The sequence below is a fragment of the Odontesthes bonariensis genome, chromosome 11 (assembly GCF_027942865.1).
Source record: "Odontesthes bonariensis isolate fOdoBon6 chromosome 11, fOdoBon6.hap1, whole genome shotgun sequence".
Lineage (NCBI taxonomy): Eukaryota > Metazoa > Chordata > Actinopteri > Atheriniformes > Atherinopsidae > Odontesthes > Odontesthes bonariensis.
Window position 1 is genome coordinate 8,141,162 of NC_134516.1, and position 25,906 is coordinate 8,167,067.

The following is a 25,906-nucleotide window of genomic DNA, read 5'->3' on the forward strand; positions in this document are numbered from 1 at the left end:
AGGTTGTGTTTCTCTGCAGCTCACTTTAACTGAGACCATTCAGCTGAAGTCAGCTGCAGTTAGTTTGCTGCACATGTGACAAACTGTGACATCAGAGAGGAATCACTGAGCTGCCATCAGCCCAGATGGATTCCAACCTGCTGACAGATGTTCACTGATTCTGCTCCAATGAGCAGAGGTCTGGTGAGCAGCCGGGGTTCATCCTGATGTTTCACACATTCACTTCCTGTTAGATGATGAAAGGACACCTGGACTGGAGTTGGTTCCTGATGGCAGAATGTTGCTGAATGTTGCTGTTGAACGCTCACAAAGAGGACTGAAAGGATCCTTTACAAACAACATGTGGACATGAACAGTCCACAACATCTGCTTTGGACTGACAGTTCCTGATGTGGAACATGTCGGCCAGTTTTCCTCGCTGCTGCTGTTTGGATCCAGATGTTGCAGAGACTCTTCCTCCTTCTCTCAGTACGTGCATGTGTTTGTGAACGCTGGTGTGAAAATGAGCTTTTTTTTAAGTGGCAGCTGAATGTGCTGATGTCCTGCAGACAGATGGACAACAGCTGACCTGATGGCTTTAAAGTGAGTAGCTGGCTAAGTCTCCATGTTATTTTCTTCTGTGATTGTTTCATGTTCAGAGGGAAGAGTTGGAAAATATTTACTGTTTACTGTGTGAAATATATAGTTTGCTATGATCACATGATTTAAAGTGAACTGATGTTGAAATCCCAGGGTTTTCATACATTCACATGTTTAATTTGTCCCTTTGTGTACATGTACAGACAGTAATAATACAGAAAGTAAATGTAATGCAGAACTAAATAAACACCAATCTTTATTGATTTATATAGAGAGTAATTTCTGTATAAAATGTGTGTTTAACTGTGTAGCTGTATACCCAAGCAGCTGTAATGTTGGAGTAAAAAAAGACATCCAACCAGGAACAGAATGTGAAATAAAGAGGCAGATCTGCAGGTTTCCAGCCCACAGAGGAGTCCCAGTCCAGCCGGCTGCTGCAAACAGTGAAATCCTCTTTGTAGCTGCCATCAGGAGTGAAAGTCCCGGCTTTGGGCTGGTTTGTTCAGTGAGGTTTTAAAGCCTCCGGGTCAGCATTCAGGCATCCCCGTGTTGGTGCTTATAGAAGTGACTGTAATGGGACGAGCTGCTGACACCACGATGAGAGAGAAAAGGTTTGGAGTTGGAATTTAATCAGAGGAGTCGGTTTCTGAATGGAAGTGTTTAAGAAAGCCATCATCCGAAGAAATGTTCCCAAAGCTGAGCTTTTAGTGAATTCCCAGGAATATTGCGTGTGACCTGTTGGCTCCGGGCGTCAGACTGATTCTGAGCTGTTTAGAAGCTTTGGGCTCAATCCCCAGGCAGTAAAAAAGTATTTAAAGCTCAGCAGCACACAGGTGAGGAAGAAATGAAGCGGAATGGTTGTTTATCACTGTGGTAAGACAGCTCAGAGTGATCGAGAGTGTTTCAGTTCTCACAAGTTGTTTTCAATTTAGGGGATTTGATGAAAATCATTTTAGTGTAAAAACTCGGAGAAGAATCAAATGTGCTCACAGTTTGCAGCAGAATAAGCAGTAAAAAATAATTGGGCTACTAAGAAACGTTTCAATAACAACAATCAATTAAAGAAAAGTCACATTTCTGGTTTTACACAACTCAGAATATTTCAACACAGTTATGTACGTGTTCAGCAAATCTACATGAATATTAAAGTCACCCACTACTACTCAGCACTAACTGGGATAGAAACTCTGAGAATTAGGAATAAACATACTTCATTACCACAGCCAAGTGTGAGAAGCTGTGGAGATGTAAATATTCACGTGTTCTGGCTCTGTCCTAAGATCGCAAAATTTTGGGAAGATTTTCATTTAATTATAGGAAGAATTTTGGATAATGGTGTATCCAAGTCTTGTACATTATTTTATCTTGGCGTCATTACGGGAAATGTTGTGTTGAAAGATGATACATATTGAAAAATATGTTCGTTGCCTGTAAAAAGGCAATTACAAGAAAATGGTACAAGACAGACCCACCATCACAGGAAGATTGGATGAAAATGATGTATGAAATCCATATTATGGAACAACTGACTCATGAAATGAGTCTTATGACTTATGAAGAGGATCAAAGCTGCTGGAAGTGGGAGAAATGGACCGAATACATAAAAACGACAGGACGTGGACCATCACATTGACATTAAAAAAGGCTCTAACTGTAGAAGCATGCTGATCCAACATGTTCTTTTTCCAGATCTTTGTTTTTTATTTGTTCCCCCCTACCCTCCGCCCCCCTCTACAATGTTTATCCAATGCTAAGGAAAAAGAATAAAAAGAAAGTATTAAAAAAATTAATGTTCTGACTGGTTGCTGTTACTGGGAGGTCGAGTGGAGAAAGCAGTTTTGTACACGTCAGTGTTGATTCTCCTCATTGTAGTTTCCAGATGCTCCACTCCAGTGGATGTGTCCAGATGTTGGACTGTTCCTTTCTCAGTGTAGAACAATGGGTGTGAGAGCCATGTAATGTCCATGTTTGATGCTGAAAGAGACGGTGCTGCTCTGACCCCCCTCCTCCTTTCAGGGTGGAGCCTGCTGGAGAACGATGGCTGACACCAGGGCTGAGGAAGTGTGAGTGTTCTTCATCTGATTCATGACATCCAGCCATCGTCGCACTGTCACATCACTCATTGATCAAAGTGAACAGATGATAGATCAATAACTGCAGCTGGACTGTGTTTGTTCTCTCCTTCAGATTCCTGTCAACTCACAATCGACACAAACACAGTGAGCAGAGACCTGAAACTGTCTGACAACAACAGGAAGGTGACACGTGTGAGGGAGGATCAGTCATATCCTGATCATCCAGACAGGTTTGGTGGCTGGCCTCAGCTGCTGTGTAGAAATGTTCTTACTGGTCGCTGTTACTGGGAGGTCGAGTGGAGAGGAGACGTTTATATATCAATGAGTTACAGAGGAATCAGGAGAGGAGGAGACTGTGAGTTTGGAAGGAAGGATCAGTCCTGGAGTCTGAGCTGCTCTGATGGAGTTTACCATGTCTGTCACGATAACAGACAAACACCCATCTCCTCCTCCTCCTCCTCCTCCTCCTCCTCCTCCTCCTCCTCCTCCTCCTCCTCCTCCTCCTCCTCCTCCTCCTCTTCCTCCTCTTCCTCCTCCTCTTCCTCTTCCTCCTCCTCCTCCTCCTCCTCCTCCTCCTCCTCCTCCTCCTCCTCCTCCTCCTCTTCCTCTTCCTCTTCCTCCTCCTCCTCCTCCTCCCCCTCCTCCTCCTCTTCCTCTTCCTCCTCTTCCTCCTCCTCCTCCTCCTCCTCTTCCTCCTCCTCCTCCTCCTCCTCCTCCTCCTCATCTGTCTCTAACAGAGCAGCAGTGTATGCGGACCGTCCTGCTGGCTTTGGTTTCGGGTGAAATGCTTGAGCGTGAGCGTATGTGTGGTCATTTGTGTCATAGGTCTCTGTGATGGCCAGGTGTACCCCGCCCAATATCTAATATAATAATATGGATCTCGCCCAATAACGGCTGGGATAGCCCCCCCACCCGCGACTGAATTAGATTAAGTGGGTATAGAAAATGGATGGATGGACATGTTTGTCATTTATAAATGTACATGTATACATTTGTATGTGTGTTCAGCCAGGTCATCTGTTTCAGTCCTGCTCAGATGGAAAGAAAATGCTCTCTTTCTTTCCAACATCAGCGATATTAATGAGCATGTTCCCTCCTCCATCTGATTGTTGCTTCAGAGTCAACATGACCAGTCTACCTGATACCAAAGCAGGATGCCTCCCAGTCCCAGACTGGCTGTTAGATGCTCAGTTACCATTTTGACCTCCATCGGGATCCCTCCCTAATATGAGATAACTCCTCAGTGAGGACATGATGGAGGAAATAAGCAGATGATGGCTGATAGGAGTCAGGAGTGAGAGTAAGACTGATGAAGTTTATTCATTTTAAAACAAATCCCAACAAGGTTACAAGCTTTTAAACTCAGATGAAAATTAAATCGTATCCTGTTGCTGCCCCCCCTCCTACTTGTCCTGACCCTCCCTCCTACCTGTCCTGCCCCTCCCTCCTACCTGTCCTGCCCCTCCCTCCTACCCGTCCTGCCCCTCCCTCCTACCTATCCTGGCCCCCCCTCCTACCTGTCCTGCCCCTCCCTCCTACCCGTCCTGCCCCTCCCTCCTACCTGTCCTGCCCCTCCCTCCTACCCGTCCTGCCCCTCCCTCCTACCTATCCTGGCCCCCCCTCCTACCTATCCTGGCCCTCCCTCCTACCTGTCCTGCCCCTCCCTCCTACCCGTCCTGCCCCCCCCTCCTACCTGTCCTGCCCCTCCCTCTTACCTGTCCTGCCCCTCCCTCCTACCTGTCCTGCCCCCATCAGGGTTAGAGCTCTGACTGATTCCAGGAAGCAGCTCACCTGTGTCTGTGGAGCGGAGCGTCATCTTCTTAAACACTTGGCTTGAACAAACTGTGAGTTTGAACTTTGTCTTCAGTAACCTTCCTGTTTGTTTCTGCTCTGTAATGTTTGGGGAACATGTTCACTTCTTATTTCAGGTCCAGTTTGTCACTCGAAGAACTTTGAAAAAAAATCTGCATGATTATTATTTACATTGTTGTTGATTAGAAACATATTATTTATTGTTTTATTCCCAAAATAAATCACATTGTGTTTTAATTTGTGGGGATAACTGCGGTTTCTTCCACTGAAGTCAGACACAGAAACTCTCTGCTGTTTTTCTCTTAAAGACTAAAGATAACACACTGGATGGAGGTGTGGTTTTCTCATTGTGTAATTCAGTAAGTCAGACAGGTTTTTCAAGGTTTTTAAATTCCATCACCTTGATCATAACCCACCTCCATGTTCCAGTACAGTCGATACACGTCAGAACAGTTTTTCCTTGTTTCTCTGTGTTCAGTTTCCTGTCTTCACTGAATAAAAATGTCTCTTTATCCCACAAACAAACTTAAATTTCAGCATGTTTTACATCTGCTTTATTGTGTCGCTGAATTAGAGCTGCAACAACACGTCATTTATCTGGAGATTAGCTGAAAATTATTGTTTTTCTTGTGACTTTTTCAAGTATCTTAGAGAGTTTTCTTTATACTTTTCTTTTGAAAATCTGTTGAAAACATCACCTGAAAAACAGGTTTTAGTGGCGTCTCTGATGTAAGTTTCTCTGTATGAAGAGTCAAATTACTGGAACTGGAGTTTTGAAAAGTTTTCTGGTTAATTTTGACCTTTTATTGCATGCATTCATTTAAAATATCTCTTTTAGTCTATAGCATCACTTTGCTGAGAAACACATTAATGACAATAATGATTCAACTGAGACTGGTGTGGAACAGAGAATCTGAGCCAATCAGAGGAGCAGCTGATCTTTTTACAGAAGAAATGATGGAGAGGATGTGAGTTGCTGTGCAGATGAATGATCTGTGTTTCCTCTGCAGAAGAAGGTAGAAAGTGTGTGTGAGCTGATGTGAGTTCAGCAGCATGGATCAGTGTGAGGACACTAAAACCTCTCTGTGTGGGGAACATGAGAGCCAGAGCAAAGCTCAGAGGTGAGGTGACCATCTCTAACTGTCCATGACTCTTCTCCATGTCCCAGCTCAGCGCTCACATCACCAAACCTCCTTTATTCACAGGAAGGGACAGAGACCTGGATCCAGGAGGGGGTCCTCACAGAGCGAACTGCAGAAGGATCTCCCACTTTTCAAATTACAGGCCTCGAAAGCAGAGTAAGTTAACATCAGGTCATTGATTTAGAGGTTATTAAGTATATCATGCACGCAGGCTGAAAAGCATTTTTTTCCCATCAGGATCCACCAGAGACCTGAACCTGGACCTGGACCCAGCTGTGTGTCCATGAAGAGTGACCGGTCGATGGGTCGTTTTATTAACTTCAAATCAGCCCAACATCCATCCCCTCAGAGGTGAGCTGAGTGTAAATGCTGTAACAGAGTAAAATGCAGCAGAGTCAGTTTGAACAGTTTTAATCCAACATGTGTTTAATGTGAGCTCAGCTCTGCTTCATCCATTTCTATGTTCATATGTGAAGCGGTGTGTGTTGGATGTTTTCCACCAACACAGCAGTCAGAGAGGAAAGAATGATGTTGGAGGAGGTGTTTCTGAGTGTCTGTAGGACACCAGCTGGTCCAGCAGGGGCGCCTTTGTGCTTTGGCTCTAACACGGTGTAGGAAGGTAGCCTGGGTGCCAGCCGAACTTAGCCCCGCCCATAAAAGATTTGGTCGGGAAGTTCGGTCTTGGGAAATCATTATGCCCGACCAAGAATTGGTCGGACCAATCAGATTGCCAGGGCGGGCTTTATACGATGATGGACAGATGATCAACAGGGACATTATCGACTACGTCACTAAAGAGCTGAACACGGCTGCCGCTGGAGAGCTAGGGTGTGTAGATTCGGCCATCGAGTCTGTTCTACAGGATCTCCACATTGCATTCATTTTGAAAGACGAACAGAGGAACGCGATAAAGGCTTTTATCGATAGAAAAGATGTTTTTGCCGTCCTTCCTACAACAAGTGTGTGTTCCTTAATCTACGTCACATACTACGTTGCTCTGATTGGTTGTAGGTCTATCCAATTGAGCAAAGAGGCATTTTTTCTCCTGGTTCGGTTGAAAGACGCCCCATACCCAAATCTCTATTGAGCGGTATCAGACTCACATTCTGACTAGAATCGTGAGTATGACGTAGTCAGGCTAGTAGGAAGGAGGAAGTCTGAGTTTTTTACTCCACAGTCAGTGTTTTAGTAGAAACCTTCCATCAGTTTGGGGTGAACAACAAAAACGCTCATTCAGCCTAAAGCTAGGCTACATGTATGTTTTTTACTGTGATATTTTCTGTCAAGAAGCCGTTTAAAGTGTCGCTCTCACAGCCACCAGGCTCCATTGAGAAAAACACTCATTTTACCTCCCATAATGCTGCCTTTATCTGATGGTCTGTGTTACTGTCACCCATCAGCAGAAAACCTGATCAACACACGTCCCTTCTACTACTGTCCCCTCTGAGGTTCATCTGTTTCCAATAGAGCCTGGTGGCTGTGGCTGGCTAACAGTGGAAATATTCAGCTTTTTACAAGAGAAATACCCTCTGCTGCACAAATCTGATCTGTTGTTAATGTTCAAATGTTCCTGACACTTGTTCTTCATCAGGAGGAAGCTGGAAAATCCTGAGCCTCACCGTGAGCTCGAGAACAAACGTCATATATCCGGCAAACGTAAACGCAACCGTGTCAAACAAAGGTGAGTTTTTCAAAATCATGTTTCGCAGATTAATTTATGGGACTTTTTTTATCCCAAAAGATTTCTAAAATGAAAACTTTGCACTGTTTTCTACATTTCTAATGTAGAGGGGAAAATTTTCTTTAGTTTAGTTGCACAGAGATTAGCTAGTTATTTAGAAAAGAATAGCTTAATAGATACGACTGTGCAGAAGGCAGGAATACCAGGTTTCGCAGGGTGTTTAGAACAAACTAGCATGATTTGGTATCAGATTCAGACAGCCAAGATTGAGAAAAAAGACTTGCATGTTATATTTCTGGGTCTAGCAAATGTATTTGGTCATGTCATGTCATGTCCACGTCCACATCAAAAGAACAAAGCGTTTTGCAGATTAATTTAATTTAGAAAATTACTTACAAATCTAAGGCCTGATATAGTCTTGTGGTCTTGAGTGTGAGGAAAATAGTGAAGGAAGTGTCAGATGAGGAAGTAAAGTCCAGTCAGTGGATTTGGATAAGAAGAATCAATAGTAGCTGGGGGCCCAGCAGGAGGAGCACTTAGGGAAAATTCAAATTCAATTCAAATTCAAAAATACTTTATTTATCCCAGAGGGAAATTAAATGTTGATGTAGCTCAATTAAATCAAGGAGTTATTATAGATGCTGATGGCTGTGGGCAGGAAAGATTTCCTGTAGCGGTCCGTTTTGCATCCAAACTGAAGAAGCCTTTGACTGAAGAGACTCTGTTTTCCGATAACAGTCTCATGGAGAGGATGTTCAGGGTTGTCCATAATTCTCTTGATTTTATGCAAAATCCTTCTTTGCATTATTGTCTCCAGAGGTTCCACAGTCGTCCCCAGAACAGAACCAGCCTTCCTTATCAGGTTGTTGAGTCTTTTTAGGTCCCTGGTTCTGATGCTGCTGCCCCAACAGATGACGCAAGAGGAAATGACACTCTCGACAACAGACTTGTAGAATATCTGCAACATCTTGTTGCAAACCTTGAAGGACCTTAGCTTCCTCAAGAAGTACAGTCTGCTCTGTCCTTTCTTGTAGATGGCTTCACTGTTGTGTCTCCAGTCCAGTCTGTTGTCCACATGAACACCAAGGTATTTATATTCCTCAACCACCTCCACTTCTTCTCCCATGATGGAAACAGGGTTTGATCTGACCCGGTTTCTCCTGAAATCTACAATGATCTCCTTTGTTTTGTTAACATTCAAGATGAGATTATTGTTCCCACACCATGCCACAAAGCAGTCCACCAGCTCTCTGTACTCAGCTTCTTGTCCATCTCTGATACACCCGACAACTGCAGAGTCATCTGAATATTTCTGTAGATGACAGGAGTCTGACTTGTACTGGAAGTCTGAAGTGTACAGAGTGAAAACGAATGGTGAGAGTACAGTCCCCTGTGGTGCTCCTGTGCTGCTGATCACCTGGTTAGACACACAATTCTTCAGTCTGACAAACTGTGGTCTGTTTGTCAGGTAGTCATTAATCCAGGTGATTGTTGAGGCCTCCACCTGAGTCTTCTGGAGTTTCAGACGAAGCAGATCAGGCTGGATTGTGTTAAATGCACTGGAGAAATCAAAGAACATGATCCTCACAGTGCTGCCTGCTTTGTCCAGATGACAGTGGGTTTGTTGAAGCAGGTGTATGATAGTGTCTTCAACTCCAACTCCATGGCGATAAGCAAACTGCAGGGGGTCCTGATATGTGCTGGTTTGCTTACACAGGTGGGTCAACAGGAGTCTCTCCAGGACCTTCATGATGTGGGATGTCAGGGCAACAGGTCTGTAGTCATTGATGTCTGAAGGATGAGTTTTCTTTGGTACCGGAACCAGACAGGATGTCTTCCACAACAGTGGTACCTTCTCTTGGGTCAAGCTAAGGTTGAAAAGGTGTTGCAGAATCCCACAGAGCTGCTCTGCACAGGCCTTCAGGACTCGGGGGCTGACACCATCTGGACCTGCAGCCTTGTTCCGGTTCAGTCTCTCCAACTGCCTCTTCACCTGACTTCTAGAAACAGAAAAGTGGGAGGGGGAGGCAAAGGGGACAGCAGCATCTCCTGATTTGGTTGAAGACAAACTAGTGGAAGCAGAAGAATCCATGACTGAGGTGGAGGTGGAGATGTTACAGGAAAGCTGTGGGTCAGAGGAGGGTGGGATGTCTCTTTGGCTGGGAACAGGAGGGGAGGATGGTGAGCTTGTTCCTGAACTGAACCTGTTGAAGAATGTGTTCAGCTCATTTGCTCTGTCCAGACTTCCATCCATCCGATCCTTCCTCTGTTTGAGGCCTGTGATCTTCTTCATTCCTGACCACACATCTCTGATATTGTTCCTCTGCAGTTTACTCTCAAGCTTCTTTCTATACACCTCCTTGCTCTCTCTGATCTTGACTTTGAGCTGCTTCTGTATACTCCTCAGTAACTCCCTGTCTCGCTCCCTAAAGGCTCTTTTTTTCTTGTTCAATAGTTCCTTTAGCTCACTGGTGATCCAGGGTTTGTTATTAGGGAAGCATCTCACTGTTCTGGTGGGGATGGTGTTGTCCACAGAGAAGTTTATATAGTCAGTCACACACTCAGTCATGGCATTAATGTCCTCTCCATGTGGCTTACAAAGAGAAATCCAATCGGTTGCATCAAAACAACCCTGTAAGGCTTCTTCAGCTTCCTGTGACCACTTTCTAACAGTCCTTTTTGTGACAGGTAGTCTCTGGACAAGGGGTTTATATGCTGAACAGAGAAAAACAAGGTTGTGATCTGATTTACCCAGGGGAGGTCTTGATTTGGAAATGTATGAATCCTTGACATTTGTGTAAAACAAATCCAATGTCTTGTTTTCTCTGGTAGAGCAGCTGACAAACTGTTGAAAAGTTGGCAGTGTAGCAGAGAGTGAGGCATGATTAAAATCACCAGATATTGCCACAAAAGAATTGGGGTGTTGTGTCTGTATCTGAGCAACAACGGAACTGATGACATCACATGCAGTGTCGGCAACAGCTGAGGGTGGAATGTAAACAGCCACCAAAACAACACTGGTGAACTCTCTTGGCAAATAATATGGACGAAAACTTACTGCCAATAGTTCAATGTCAGGACTGCAGAGACGACTCTTCACAGTAACATGTCCTGGGTGACACCATCTGTTGTTGACAAGCACTGCCAATCCACCCCCTTTCCTTTTCCTGCTACTCTTTAAATCTCGATCTGCTCGTACAGTCAGGAAGCCCGGCAGAGAGACGCTGGAGTCGGGGATATGATCCTGCAGCCATGTCTCAGTAAAACACATAATGCTACATTCGCGATATTCTTGCTGAGTCCTTGTCAAGGCTAGAAGTTCATCCAACTTGTTGGCTAACGATCTTACATTGCCCATGATGACGGATGGCAGAGATGGTTTGAACTTCTTCTTTCTTTCTCTCCTCTTTGCTCCTGCTCTGCATCCACGACGCCTCCTTTTCAATTCCAGTGGGATTTCTGGCTTCAGTTGTCGAATTATTTCTGCTTTTCCAATGTTAATCAGCTGCTCCCTGTTGTAAACCACCTTGTTGCTATGGTTATGCATCATAACAAAAGAGCAAAATATACAAAAGTATTGGGAAAAATCAATCCAGCTGCACAGCATCCAAGGCAGGAAGGAACAGTTGTCCAAAAAATGCAATTTCTTCCAAGAAAAAACAGGAATGAAATTTAGAAAAAAGAATAAATCTCAATGTGAGGTACAGAGCTACTCCAACGTGCTGCCACCCTCAGCAGCGCATTCTAGAATCAGACTCTTGAAAGAAGCAAGGAAGAAATCCAGGATTTATTTAAGTGGAGGGTGTGGCCCATGTGAGCCTTTTGAAACCAGGTGGCCATTTTAGATGTTGAACAGTCATGGTCTGAGGCCTTCACACTGGGAGCTGCCCAGTACAACCAGTCTGATCCCAGCATACACTGGCTCTGGCTGCCTTGCTCCAGGGCACTTCAACAGGGAGGGAAAGCTTTCTGAAGGGGTTGGTGAGAGCTGCTGGGACCCAACCAAAGTGAGCTGAAAGCTCCAAGCAGCTGCAGACTGAGCTGTTGGTTCTCAGTGGGATCAGCAGGACCAGTAAAGCTTTCCCACTACAGGGAGTCCTCTGAACCCTCATGCCCTGGTGGGACATTCTTCGCTGGATACTCAATGGACTCCTGGGGGAAGTGGAGAATTGTGTGTCTATCGATGTTGTCAGTCGAGGATGTTGAAGATTTATAAACATTTGGATTTATGATTACTGGTTTCCTGATGTTTGGAGTTGGAGGATCCCTGGCATATCAAGAAATTAAGAAGACGTGGGCAGCGTTTGAGGGGGTCGGCAGAGCAATCAACACTCAGACTGAGATGTTACGTGAGCTGAAGCATCCTCTGAAACTAAACCTTTCTCACATCCTGAAGCTTGTGCTAAATATGAGCCCAAAGTATGTGAACCAGGACCAGCAGTCACATCCAGACTTCAACCTGAATATGAACCACCAGTTGAGGCAAGACTAGAGTCTGGACTGCATTCAGCTCTTGAAAGACAGCCTCTGAAGCAGGGGCGTCTGTAGCTTGAGCAAACATTCGGGGCTGTAGCCCAGACATGAAAATAATTTTTAACGGGGGTTTTAAAAAAAAATTAAAAAAGGGGGTGTTAAAATGAAAATTTAACACACTTCATGACCAGCTGCTACACAATTAAGAGTTCAGCTTTGGCCACTAGCTCTGTCCCCATCTCATCAAGTTTGTAAGTTTCCCCAATTATTCATATTTAAGCAAACATGAATGTTCATATTTATCTGAAGAAGTCTAAGCATTGTCTCTTCAATACACCTTATAGCAAAATGTCCGTTTTTGTTATTTGTTGTCTTAGTCATATGTAACTTAGTATACAATGCAAAAACAATTTCCATACCATGTGGACCAGCTCGACTGGAGATGGTTGGTGATGGCTCAGGCACTCTTATTTCCCTTTCACAGTCTGAGCCCTGCACGTTATATTGTCCCTTGCTTTCTCCCTCAGCTTGGTGATGCTCTCCCTCCTCCATATCTTCACTGCTGTGATGTTCTCCCACCTCCTCCTGTCTCTGGTCGCCTTGGCCTTGTATTCTATCTCTGTCACGTTTCTGTTGCCCTTCTCCCTCTCCTTCTACCTCTTCTTCGTTTTCTCTCTCTCCTACCTCTTCTTCGTTTTCTCGCTCTCCTTCTACCTCAACACCTCCAAGTTGTTCATTTTCTACTTCTCTCGCCTTTTTCTTTGGTGAGAAAAAACTGCATATGCTCCCTTTCCTCTTCATTTTTGTAAGATGTAAATTTACAATGTTTCCCTTGACAGATGTTGAATGAATATTAGCTGTTGTACTTTACCTAGGCTAGGCTCAGACCTAGGCTAGGTCAGCTAGCTAACATTACATGTATAGTTAGCGAAATAACGTCCTTCACCGGATTTTTATCATCTCAAAATCAGAATCGCAACTATACTAGCACTGTGCTTTCATTATAATTTAACTTCTTGATAGATAGATAGTTAGATGATTAATAATCAGTACCTCTTTCCTTCCGTGTCTCCTTTCCTCGCGACTCCTGGTGTGCTCTCGTTTCGCGCCACTCAGTTTTCCAAACAAAGCAGTCTCTTGCCGCACTGGCGTCATCACGTGCTGCATTCACGACAGTCGGACATTGGAGATTCGCGCTCGTAAATATCGAATCGGCCATAACTTTTCTTTTAATTTGTTGCTCCCAACTGGGGTGGCAAGGCTATCGTTTAGGGTGGCATTTGCCACCCTATGCCACCCCGGTAGATCCGCCCCTGCCACGGAGCTTCTTCTTCTTCTTCTTCTTCTTCTTCTTCTTCTTCTTCTTCTTCTTCTTCTTCTTCTTCTTCTTCTTCTTCTTCTTCTTCTTCTTCTTCTTCTTCTTCTTCTTCTTCTTCTTCTTCTTCTTCTTCATCATCATTATAATACATATTTTATTTATGTCAGTCCAGAGAGATTTGGGGCTGAAGCCCCGAATGACCAGGTCTCTCGACGCCCCTGCTCTGAAGTAAACTGAAGCTGAAAGTTACTCAGATTAGCTTCATGGTGAAATATTTGAAACCTTCTTCACACACACTCTTGTTACGTACTTAGTCATTTACTTTTGCATCAGTTTTATTAGTTTTTGTTGCATTATAGAGAACTTTCCGGGTCTTTTTCTCTTTTAGAGCAAAGATGGAGACACCTGTGGAGCACCTGGAGGACCCTCCAACCCAGGCAGCTCCACCCCCTTCAGCAGGTAGGAGTCCAACAGTTTCTGCATGGAGACACCAGTAAGACACATGATGCTCAGACTGACCAATCACAGCTCCGGTTGTTTCTGTGTGGTTCCTTCAGCCTTCAGTTAGCAGTGACTGTTAGACTCTTTAACTACGTTATAAACCCTTAATACAGCTGCAGCAGTGGGCAGGAGGCAGGGTACAACACCCCACATTCACCTGTCAGTCACAACTCTGATATGTAAGGGAAAACACCAGTTACCATGGTGATAAGTGCCTAACAGTCTTATGTGATTTAAATTCCTTTAATCTAAAGATCTCTGCAGCCTGCCATCGGTTTGATGCCATCATTGAACAGAATGTAGAATGAGTTTTTAGGTGATGTCTTCTCCAGAATAACCAGAAACAAGTATATAGAAGTCAGCTCTATCCCGCTGATATCTGATCCAACACATCAGCCTTCATATCAGAGAGTATACGTCAGATTAAAATGAACTTTGATTTGGTCATTGAATCTCTACATTATTTTTGGTCACTGTCAGAGCGAACTCTGCTGCTTATTAAGTTCAGAGCTTTATGTGCAGCTGTCAGGATAATGGCAGATAGATATAAACTTTGCACAAATTATACAAGTTTTCATTTTGCTTTTGGAAACAAAAGTCTAAAAATGTTTTAGTTCTAATTGTGTTTATTTTGAAAATGCTTCAGATTTCCATCACTACTTTATAGCATTAGCTTTAATTTATCTTCAAACAGACCCACCCATCAAAAACCATCTGGTTAAATATAGAACAAACCATTTCTGATCAAGTTATCTTTGATCTGAAACAGGGACAACAGCAATGACTCTGACAGCCTGGAAGGTTCATAAAATCACAAGCACTCTTCTTGTGATTTACCTCAATTTTTGGAATACCTTGACTTTCAACCTTTTATGTCATTAAAATATTGTTTAACACCCTGGTCCCATTTTCTCATTTGGTTTGGGTGTGTGATATTAGGAAGAAACACTTTTTGGGAAATCTTCCACACAAACCGAGCTCAACAAAAGCACAATGAAAGCTATGTTCATGACTAGGGGTGGAACGGTACAAAAAACTCACGGTTCGGTACGTACCTCGGTTTGGACCCTACGGTTCGGTACATTTTCGGTACAGTGCCCGAAGGAGGCGTGTAGCGAGGTTCGAGCACATGTAATAGATATCTGAATCCTGCCTCTTCTACAGTGGAATATGGGCGCATAGCAGATGCGATGTAAATTCCAATTGCTTCGGTAATTTTTTTTGCTCTGCATGTATTCGTATCCAGGGGTTGTTGTAATACATTTGGGAGACGTAATTGGTCGGGTCTTTTCATGGTTTCTATAGAACGCATCTGACGGAGGTGTGTGGTGGTCGGTAGCTACGCCCCATGTCATGCTATCACGGCTGAAATGTTTCATCATACCACACAGACAGAACCGGCGCGTGTTTAATAAGTTAAACTTACTCGTTGTCTCCTTTGTCTGCGGCGCGCTGCTCTCCTTTCTTCCTTCATGAAACGAAGAAGTATGGCCTGCGCTTGATCCTGACTCTCTCTGTGAGCTCTTCCAGCCTCGATGTTAGACGCCTGATGTGATGTCCATGATTAATATCACCATCATGCAGACCATGAACACGGTTCCGCTGGGGAAGGACAGTTGTAAGAACGAAATTCGAGTAGGACAGTTCTGACAACTGCGTTCTTATAACTACTCTGTCCGAAAGCGTATATCTCTACGGACCAATCAGAGCTTGCATGTGGCAGTGTTTAGATGGGTCCTGAAGGAAACTCTTGCAAAATAAGTTCCGCGTTCAGATCAATATTAAACTTCCGTACCGTGTGTATTCTGCGTGGCAATGCACGAACCGTGACGGTTCGGTACGAATACATATACCGTGCCGGCCCTATTCATGACATCATTCATCACTGACTGTCAGCTTTCAAAATGTACATGGACCCCTGAAGTAGTCATGATTCACACGCATTAGTTTTACATTTCAACAACATTTACTGAAAAGTGAGATTCGTGTTCATGTCTATGACACCTTGCAGGGAGCGAACTCAACAGAATACGAACAGAGTTTGTGAAGAGGGTGACAGCAGAAAACCTCAAGCAGCTGCTTGATGCCCTCTTAGCAGATGGTGTCTTCAATGATTTGGAGAAAGAAGCAATAATCGAGGAGAACCAGATCAGAGCAGATAAGGCACGAAGACTCATCGATGATGTAAGAAGAAAAGGAGAGGAAGCCAGCAGGAAGATGATGGAACATCTTCAAAAATTTGACCGTACACTTTCCTCTCGGCTGCGTTTGTTGTCTGGCCCATCAGCACAAAAAGGTAAGGCCACATATTTCTGTTATAAGGGCTTATATTTTTATATTCCGTTATATTGACCAAATTAGTCTTTTGGACTAATAATTTAAACTTCTCTTAAAGAGCTGACATCCCTTATGGCCCTTTAAGACCAAGTGTGACATGTGCTTAGCCTTAGTTCAGCACACTGGTTGCAAATTACAGAGCAAAATAGACACATTATTTTGTTGTTGTTGGCAGGCAGGCAGGAAGCTATTGGGTGTTATGTATTGTAGGCTATTTGTAGTCAATAAGGAGGGTTAATCTGTCCTGTTCCCATCTATGTTGCAATGCAAATCTACACTGACAGTGATTCTGTGGGTGCAGGAGGGATCATCGCGAATAATTCACCCACACAACCAGCTTGTCCTCCATTTTTGCCTTGGCGTGCACTTTTCCTGCACAGCGACAAACCGTCATTACACAACGCAAGCTGTTGAAATGAATGGGTTACAGAGTGAAGCGGTGGGATTGTCTCATGAGGTCAGAGAGGGCCATTAGTAGGGGAGCAGTGTCATTTTTACAGACTTGAACCAACACCAGTTCAGTTCCACATTAGTTTGTGTAGTAGCTGCATCTGTGTGGCATGATAGATACAGTGGAGTCCCTCTTTAACCTCGGTATTAGTGGGAGAAAGACGTGTTTGGGAGATGCTCTTCAGTGGTATTTTCTTAGGGTGTACCTCTTGGTTTATGTTAGGAAATGTCTGGAGTTGCCTGTTTTCTGAGGGCTTTGAACAGGGTTATGGTTGCTAATGTGTTTGTAGCAAAGAATCTGTGATTTCAAGATGCGTTTGGATGTGTGTTTCAGAAGGAAGCTCCACCTGTGCAGCAGCAGGTGAATGTAGGGTTTGCAGTAAAGTTTGGTGTCGAGGATCTTCTGCAGTTGCTCAAAATTGTTTGATGTATTTATTTTTTTCACTTGGATTGTTTTTAGTGGGATTATCTTCTTGTTTTTCTTGGTTTGTGTTGTTCTTATGGTTGTTCTGGTTGGTAGTTTCTGGAAAAGTTGTGTTGTGGTTTGGATTCACAACTCCAAATATTTTACACCAAACTGTTACAAGTTGTTTTGTTATAGGGTTTGCAGACATGTGATCCTCCCCATCTACACTGAGTGTTAGAATGAATTGATAGGGACAAAAACATCGAAATTATTTGTGTCTTTCATTTGCAATAATAGCTTATATTCATGACTGTAACTAAGATAAGTGTCTCATCAGAGATTTAGGGAAATTTAGCTTTAAAGGCACGTGATTTCAGACTTTATTTTCTTAATATTTACGCTCCATACGCTGCTAAGTAACAGGAAATATTCTTATCTTCCATTTTGTCATTCAGAGGTTCTTCACAGGTGTCAACCCAAACTCAAGTTTAATCTGAAGAACAAGTTCCAGGATGTGTTTGAGGGGATTCCTAAAGCAGGAAAGCCAACCCTTCTGAATCAGATCTACACAGAGCTCTACATCACAAAGGGAGGGACTGGAGAGGTCAATGATGAACATGAGGTCAGACAGATTGAAGCAGCATCCAGGAAAGCAGGCAGAGCAGAAACATCCATCAGACAAGAAGACATCTTTAAAGGCCCACCTGGAAGAGATGAACCAATCAGAACAGTGATGACAAAGGGAGTGGCTGGCATTGGGAAAACAGTCTTAACACAGAAGTTCACTCTGGACTGGGCTGAAGGCAAAGCCAACCAGGACATCCAGTTCATGTTTCCATTCACTTTCAGAGAGCTGAATGTGCTGAAAGAGAGAAAGTTCAGCTTGGTGGAACTTGTTCATCACTTCTTTACTGAGACCAAAGCAGCAGGAATCTGCAGCTTTGAACAGTTCCAGGTTGTGTTCATCTTTGACGGTCTGGATGAGTGTCGACTTCCTCTGGACTTCCACAGCAAGGAGCCCCTGGCTGATGCTACAGAGCCCACCTCAGTGGATGTGCTGCTGACAAACCTCATCAGGGGGAAGCTGCTTCCCTCTGCTCGCCTCTGGATAACCACACGACCTGCAGCAGCCAATCAGATCCCTCCTGACTGTGTTGGCATGGTGACAGAGGTCAGAGGGTTCACTGACCCACAGAAGGAGGAGTACTTCAGGAAGAGATTCAGAGATGAGGAGCAGGCCAGCAGGATCATCTCCCACATCCAGACATCCCGAAGCCTCCACATCATGTGCCACATCCCAGTCTTCTGCTGGATCACTGCTACAGTTCTGGAGGATGTGTTGGAAACCAGGGAGGGAGCAGAGCTGCCCAGCACCCTGACTGACATGTACATCTACTTCCTGGTGGTTCAGGCCAAAGTGAAGAAGCTCAAGTATGAAGGAGGAGCTGTGACAGATCCACACTGGAGTCCAGAGAGCAGGAAGATGATTGAGTCTCTGGGAAAACTGGCTTTTGAGCAGCTGCAGAAAGGAAACCTGATCTTCTATGAATCAGACCTGACAGAGTGTGGCATCGATATCTCAGCAGCCTCAGTGTACTCAGGAGTGTTCACACAGATCTTTAGAGAGGAGAGAGGGCTGTACCAGGAGAAGGTGTTCTGCTTCATCCATCTGAGTGTTCAGGAGTTTCTGGCTGCTCTTCATGTGCATCTGACCTTCATCAACTCTGGACTCAACCTGATGGGAAAAGAAGAAGAACAAGAAGAAACAACAGACATTGATCTGAATGATCTCAATCAATGGGCTGTGTACAAGGCCTTAAAGAGTCCAAACGGACACCTGGACCTGTTCCTCCGCTTCCTCCTGGGTCTTTCCCTGCAGACCAATCAGAGGCTCCTACGAGGCCTGCTGACACAGACAGGAAGTAGCTCACAGACCAATCAGAAAACAGTTGATTACATCAAGTATAAGATCAGTAAGAAACTGTCTGCAGAGAGAAGCATCAATCTGTTCCACTGTCTGAATGAACTGAATGATCGTTCTCTGGTGGAGCAGATCCAACAGGCCCTGAGTTCAGGAAGTCTCTCCACAGATGAACTGTCTCCTGCTCAGTGGTCAGCTCTGGTCTTCATCTTACTGTCATCAGGAAAACCTCTGGATGTGTTTGACCTGAATAAATACTCTGCTTCAGAGGAGGCTCTTCTGATGCTGCTGCCAGTGGTCAAAGCCTCCAACAAAGTTGTGTGAGTACAGATATAGAGGGATGTGTGTGAATATCCTGCTGCTGTTTCTATAGTAGAGAAAGTCCCAGATTCCTACTTCTCTCATTATTTCCTCCTCAGACTGAGCAGCTGTACCCTCTCAGATGAAGGATGTGCAGCTCTGTCCTCAGCTCTCAGCTCCCAGTCCTCCAGCCTGACACAACTGGACCTGAGTATCGACGGCTCAGGAGTGAAGCAGCTGTCTGATGGACTGCAGAGTCCTCACTGTAACCTGGAAGCTCTCAGGTCAGGTTTCTCTGCTGTTTCAGCTTCATACAGTCTCTGTGATGCAATAATCTGAAAACCTCTTCACATCTGTTTTAAATCCACAAAGTAAAATGTCTCCAGATCTGTGTCACTTTCCTCTGATCTCGTCTGCGCAGCGCAGCACACACACATGAACTCTGGTGGAACATTTATTTATATTCTGGTAGAGTTACAGGAAATGATTCAGTATATCTGTTGTAGTTTTCTCAAAGCGTGTCATTTCCATCCACAAACACGTTTTTAACATCATGAGAACAAAGATGTGCAGAAATGTGAAAATATACATCAGATACGTGCAGAGTGATTTTTATGTTTGTGGATCCCTTTGTTCATGTTAAACATGTGAAATGTGGAGAAAACCCCTTGTTTCCATTAGATAACAGGAGAAGTATGATAAAGTGGAACATCCAGCTGATTTCAGCTCGGACTGTTGGAGGATCCAAACTGAACTGTGAGTCGGGCTGTTGGTGTGTCGTCTGTTTTACTGCAGTTATCAGAACAGACACCATCACTTTGGAGGCAAAGATGAGAGGCTGAACAGGTCCTGCTCCTCTGCTCCATCCAGCAGCTGGTTGGTCATGTGATCAGTCATGTGACCAACATCTTCTCTTTCTTTGTTTCAGAAAAAAGCCAAAAAAGCCTTCAGAGAGCAGAAAAAGCTTTTGGTGACATTCAGGAAGTTGTTTTCTGTTTCCATGAAGCTTTTCAGAGTCGCTGCTTTAAAACATGATGTGATCAAAGATTAGGACATAAATGAACAAGTTATCATGAAAATCTGCTTTGACTTGTTAACATAATGAGATAATTAACGACCGATCGAGGATCAGCCATCTTTATTGGTCACATGCAGCTGAACGCCGGCAGTGAAATGTACACTGCAACCAGCTCAACTGTGCAAGGCAGCAAAATAAGAATAAGACAGGGTGAGATGAATCTGACAGAAATGAAAATATACAAGTAAACATGTGAGTAGGAGCGGGGTGTTCCTGCTCTGGTGGTGCAGCGCCTGGTGTGGACCTCCTGCAGGGTGGGCAGTGCTGACCTCACTCTGTGGAGAGCTCTGCACATCACATGGATGCATGGTCTCTGCAGGTCAGCTGCAGTAAAACTGCACAAAACGGAGCAAAGTCACAAACTACAGAGAGACAGGAAGAGATTCACAGATGTGCAGAACACATTTCACATTTTAAATCAGTGTTTTTCTTCCATTTTAAAGCATGAAACTACAGATTAATCTGTATATCTGTGGATCAGCCTTTATGAATCAGTAATAAAGTGTTTCTGTGTATAGTGAGATATTTGTGGGCGATGGGAGACATTTTCATCATCTCTGCTGTGGATTAGTAATTGAAGTCCATTAAAAACTTGAATATAAAATATCAAGAATGGAACCATAGTGCACATCACCAGAGACTCCTAAGTAGAAGTTACAGAGATATTGTGGCTGCAGAGCAGCTTCACATCATTACTGTCCCTTATTTGACTGTTCTTATTAAATGTGACTGAATGTAAGACTGTTTAACATCTTCTCCTCAGGCTGAGCGTCTGTAACCTCTCAGATGAAGGATGTGCAGCTCTGTCCTCAGCTCTCAGCTCCCAGTCCTCCAGCCTGACAGAACTGGGCCTGAGTAACTACAACCTGCAGGATTCAGGAGTGAAGCTGCTGTCTGGACTGCAGAGTCCAACCTGTGGGCTGGAAACTCTCAGGTGAGGCTGTTTTCATGCTGGAGCAGAGTGCTGATAAATGTTAGCCTTTGTTCCCGGTGGGCAGCTCTGAAGTCAGCCCCACCATCAGTCTGATGGGATCAGTTCCTCAGCTTTGTTCCCCATGAAAGCCTCTGCTGTTTGAATCAGATTCTGAGACTGTCTCTGATGAGCTGCAGCTCCAGGGTGGAAAGGCTCAGCCACCGTGTGGACTCCTTGTTTCACTCATGATGCGTCTCTGAGCATAAAAACCACCGCACGGACATGATCACAGGCTTCTAACCCTGATGTTCCCTCTAAGTGGGCTTTCAGTCCACAGTCAGCATTAGAGCTGACTGATTCTGATCCCAGCTGTTGTTTTTCTCTGTAACTGTCTCCTCAGGCTGAGCGTCTGTAACCTCTCAGATGAAGGATGTGCAGCTGTGTCCTCAGCTCTCAGCTCCCAGTCCTCCAGCCTGACACAACTGGACCTGAGTAACAACAACCTGCAGGATTCAGGGGTGAAGCAGGTGTCTGCTGGCCTGAAGAGTCCAAACTGCAGACTGGAAACTCTCAGGTAACAGAACACCTGTGGATGCTCTTTGTATGATTGTTCCAGCAGCTTTAGGCCTCTGACACCACAGGAACTCACCTGAACCTGGAACCTGAACCTGGAGCAACCTGGAACAACCTGGAAAGTCTTTTTTAGCTCATTTGCTCAGTTTCCTTTTGGGCTGCGTTCTCCTCCAGTAAATAATGTAGAGTGCAGATTCCTACAAAGTTCTTTGAGTGAGTTGTCCTCCTGAGCCCACCTGATGGGCGGGGCAAACCAGCTGTAAACAAGCGTTGGACCTCGTTCCTTCTGACTGAACTGATACGCATGACATTACGTTCCCTTTCAGTGGATTCCCTCGCTACAACACATACAGTATGGGACATGTATACTCGCCCCGCAGAGCAGCCGTCAAACCTGGCTCAGAACCATGTTCAGGCTTCTAGGGGCCCATGATTAAGAGGGGCACAGAGAGGCCCCAATAAAATTAACAATAACTTTATTTGTTTTGGAAACATTAAGCCCCCCCCTCTCTATTTATGTGAAATGGTTCAGTCCGACTGGATCAGCTGCAGCGCCGCAGCGGGTAAGAAGGCAGAGAAGGCCATATGCCTCAAAGTCAGGTAGCCAAACACGAAAAGAAAGCAAAGAAAGAGGAGAAGGAACACATTTTTGAAAACCAAAAACGGACTGAAAATGCCATCAAAAATAGCATCAAAATGCATAGTTTTATGTAAAATAGCATCATAAATTCATCATAATTCATCATAAAGCCTTCTGACCGGCTGTTTGGGGCCCATGAAAATAATTCTTAAATCCCTAGCGGCGCCCCTGCTGACGAGCGTCTCAGTTTCACATCAGTGAAATCAGCTTCTTCTTCACTGCTGCTCTCACTGTGGTGCAGACCATATTTTTATCTGAACACGACTCAGTGGGGAGTGTCTGCATGTGTTCGGGGCTAAAATGGGAGCAGAAATCAGGTCCATCCACGTGTGTGTAGTTTGATTCTGACTCAGATTTGTGAAGACACAGAGTCAATAATGTGAGACAGTTGCAGACATTCAGCTTCAGCTTCAGAGCAGTTCTCTCAGAGTTTCTGTTGTTCTGTGTGTCTGCAGCCTGTCAGGCTGTCTGATCACAGAGGAAGGCTGTGCTTCTCTGGCTGAAGCTGTGACCTCCAACCCCAAATCCCATCTGAGAGAGCTGGACCTGAGCTACAACCATCCAGGAGCCTCAGGAGAGAAGCTGCTGAGGGCTGCACTGAAGGATCCACACAAACTCAGGTATGGAGAGGCCTGCTGCAGTCTCACAATGTCTGATAGAGGAGGAAGAGCTGGGAACATGTTCTCTGTCCTGCACTCAGCCCTGTGCTTCTGCTTCCTGCTGAGTGTTACATGAACAATCACACATGTAGGAGCCTGTTTCCTTTGCTCACAGCACCAACGCTGGTTGGACATGAACAGCAGATATTTGTGGAGGAGGTCTCCAAGGAGAACATCTGCAGGAACAACAGTGAGAAGTGTCTGTTGGTCCTCTGACCCTGGATCAGACGCAGAGATGGGTCCAGGACATGTTAGCTTAGCTTAGCACAGAGATTTCTAGAACCATGTTCAGCGTACATCTGGAAATGCGTACATGTGGGTTAGACCTGCGTCCTGAGAGAGGATCTGGATGTTTGGCTGCCCTGAAACATTCTGAGAGGAGGAGTCAGCAGAAACAATGTGACCATCAGGAGAGACCATGATGTCAGAGACTGAAGAGATTTCAGCAGAGTGTTTGAAGCTCATATTTGGCTTCAGAAATTAGAGAAAAATCAAAGTGAAAATTCTTCCAAAGTTGAAGAGTTGAATTCAGAGACAGAAACTTCATCATCTCCATCATCTGACTGCAGAAAACATTTAGTTTGATCTTGTTTTTATTGGGTTTTCAGCGCCAACGTTCAGTTTCTACACTTTTCTCTATCCAGCTGGAGATGATAATTACACACATTATATCCAAATTAAGATCAAAAGCAAACAAGAGACGAACAAAACAAATATCCACTCCCAAATGAATACATAAAACATCCATCCATCCACCTTCTCCACCCGCTGAATCCGTCGGTCGGGTCGCGGGGGGGCCGGAGCCCCTCCCAGCGGGGCCAGAGGCGGGGTTTACCCTGGACAGGTCGCCATCCATCACAGGGCCACATTAAATATGTTAAATCAAATATACACATTCAGACATTCACATGTACAAGCCCACACAGAAATAAGTGATGAGGAAACCAGCACTGAAACATTGTGAGGCTCTGTGTGGATGATGGGAAACAGGTGGCAGAGGAGGAAGGCTAACCAGTCTCATTGTGTTCATAAAGAGCCGACAGGACTCCAGCGGTTAGTAAAGATGGACTTTAGGAGCCTTCATAGATTTGCAATGTGCTCCATCTGATGGAGGTCCCAAACCTTCTGGATCCAGATGTTATATGAAGGGGGGGTTCAGCCATCTAATAGTTCTGCAGCTCAGTGCTGCTGTGAGTAATATATGTACAGATGTTTCTCTGACCTCCCATTCAGCCCTTTAGGCATCACTCCTAATAGAGCCACAGCAGCATCCCGAGGTATAGAGCATCAGATACCTCTCCCCAGAGTGTCTTTACTTTGGGACATAAGCAGAATATATGGGTATGATTGGCAGCATGTGCTCCACCATTCCTCCAGCATCAGCTGGAATGGGACCGGCTCATTCTAGATACTATTTCTGGAGTCCTGAAAAATGTGACAATTATTTTCCTCCTTTCAGGGTGGAGCCTGCTGGAGAACGATGGCTGACACCAGGTCTGAGGAAGTGTGAGTGTGTTTTTCATCTGATTCATGACATCCAGCCATCGTCACACTGTCACATCACTCATTGATCAAAGTGAACAGATGATAGATCAATAACTGCAGCTGGACTGTGTTTGTTCTCTCGTTCAGATTCCTGTCAACTCACAATCGACACAAACACAGTGAACATGAAACTGAAACTGTCTGACAACAACAGGAAGGTGACACATGTGGAGAAGGTTCAGTCATATCCTGATCATCCAGACAGGTTTGATTGCTGGTATCAGCTGCTGTGTAGAAATGTTCTGACTGGTCGCTGTTACTGGGAGGTCGAGTGGAGAGGAAGAGTTTCTCTATCAGTGAGTTACAGAGGAATCAGGAGGAGAGGAGGAGGAGACTGTGAGTTTGGATGGAATGATCAGTCCTGGAGTCTGAGCTGCTCTGATGGATGTTATTACTCTGTCTGTCACAATCAGAGAGAAACACCCATCTCCTCCTCCTCCTCCTCCTCCTCCTCCTCCTCCTCCTCCTCCTCCTCCTCCTCCTCCTCCTCCTCCTCCTCTGTCTCTAACAGAGCAGCAGTGTATGTGGACCGTCCTGCTGGCACTCTGTCCTTCTACAGAGTCTCCTCTGACACACTGATCCACCTCCACACCTTCAGCACCACATTCACTGAAGAACCTCTGCATCCTGGATTTGGGTTCTGGTTCAGGTCATCTGGTTCCTCAGTGTCTCTGTGTTGAGTATACAGAGTGTCCTCCTGTCAGAGAATCCCTGCTGAACAGATAGTTCAGTCTGTTCATGTCTGTCTCTTTCACTCAGAAACACCTTTTCAGATTCATGGACTCAGTCAGTTTCTGTTTGAAACTCTTCTAAATGATTCCTTGGAAACTTCTTCCTCTTCCAGTCCTTTAAAGATGGAAGCTGCCATTCTTCCAGGATGTTGTTTTTCTGTGTGTTTCCAGTCAAAGCTTCACACTGAGTATCAGCAGGTTGTGTTTCTCTGCAGCTGACTTCAACTGAGACCATTCAGCTGAAGTCAGCTGCAGTTAGTTTGCTGCACATGTGACAAACTGTGACATCAGAGAGGAATCACTGAGCTGCCATCAGCCCAGATGGATTCCAACCTGCTGACAGATGTTCACTGATTCTGCTCCAATGAGCAGAGGTCTGGTGAGCAGCCGGGGTTCATCCTGATGTTTCACACATTCACTTCCTGTTAGATGATGAAAGGGACACCTGGACTGGAGCTGGTTCCTGATGGCAGCATGTTGCTGAATGTTGCTGTTGAACGCTCACAAAGAGGACTGAAAGGATCCGTTACAAACAACATGTGGACCTGAACAGTCCACAACATCTGCTTTGGACTGGAAAATATTTACTGTTTACTGTGTGAAATATAAAGTTTGCTATGATCACATGATTTAAAGTGAACTGATGTTGAAATCCCAGGGTTTTCATACATTCACATGTTTAATTTGTCCCTTTGTGTACATGTACAGACAGTAATAATACAGAAAGTAAATGTAATGCAGAACTAAATAAACACCAATCTTTATTGATTTA

The 25,906-nt window shown here is 44.6% G+C and overlaps 2 protein-coding genes across 2 annotated transcripts; both read left to right on the plus strand.

Annotated features, from left to right (window-relative positions):
* The first annotated feature begins 4,383 nt into the window (after positions 1-4,383).
* Positions 4,384-21,027, plus strand: LOC142391551 (protein NLRC3-like). The gene is made up of 9 exons (XM_075477398.1): positions 4,384-4,498; positions 5,477-5,587; positions 5,672-5,764; positions 5,846-5,959; positions 7,200-7,289; positions 13,469-13,539; positions 15,593-15,877; positions 17,230-19,015; positions 19,115-21,027. The coding sequence occupies exons 2-9, from the start codon at positions 5,520-5,522 to the stop codon at positions 19,332-19,334; spliced, it is 2,727 nt and encodes a 908-aa protein (XP_075333513.1). The 5' UTR covers positions 4,384-4,498; positions 5,477-5,519; the 3' UTR covers positions 19,335-21,027.
* Positions 20,145-25,906, plus strand: LOC142391191 (neoverrucotoxin subunit alpha-like). Its single transcript, XM_075476967.1, has 5 exons — positions 20,145-20,170; positions 21,387-21,560; positions 22,655-22,819; positions 24,318-24,364; positions 24,491-25,906. Exons 1-5 carry the CDS (start codon positions 20,145-20,147, stop codon positions 25,081-25,083), a joined length of 1,005 nt encoding a protein of 334 aa, XP_075333082.1. The 3' UTR covers positions 25,084-25,906.

Excerpts from the sequence above, each read along its gene's own strand:
- LOC142391551 (XM_075477398.1), top strand. The coding sequence starts at position 5,520 with ATGGATCAGTGTGAGGACACTAAAACCTCTCTGTGTGGGGAACATGAG. Across the intron at positions 5,960-7,199 it reads CAACATCCATCCCCTCAGAG|GAGGAAGCTGGAAAATCCTG; the intron begins GTGAGCTGAGTG and ends GTTCTTCATCAG. Across the intron at positions 19,016-19,114 it reads AAAGCCTCCAACAAAGTTGT|ACTGAGCAGCTGTACCCTCT; the intron begins GTGAGTACAGAT and ends TTTCCTCCTCAG.
- LOC142391191 (XM_075476967.1), top strand. The coding sequence starts at position 20,145 with ATGCAGCTGAACGCCGGCAGTGAAAT. Across the intron at positions 21,561-22,654 it reads TGCAGACTGGAAACTCTCAG|CCTGTCAGGCTGTCTGATCA; the intron begins GTAACAGAACAC and ends GTGTGTCTGCAG. Across the intron at positions 24,365-24,490 it reads GACACCAGGTCTGAGGAAGT|ATTCCTGTCAACTCACAATC; the intron begins GTGAGTGTGTTT and ends TCTCTCGTTCAG.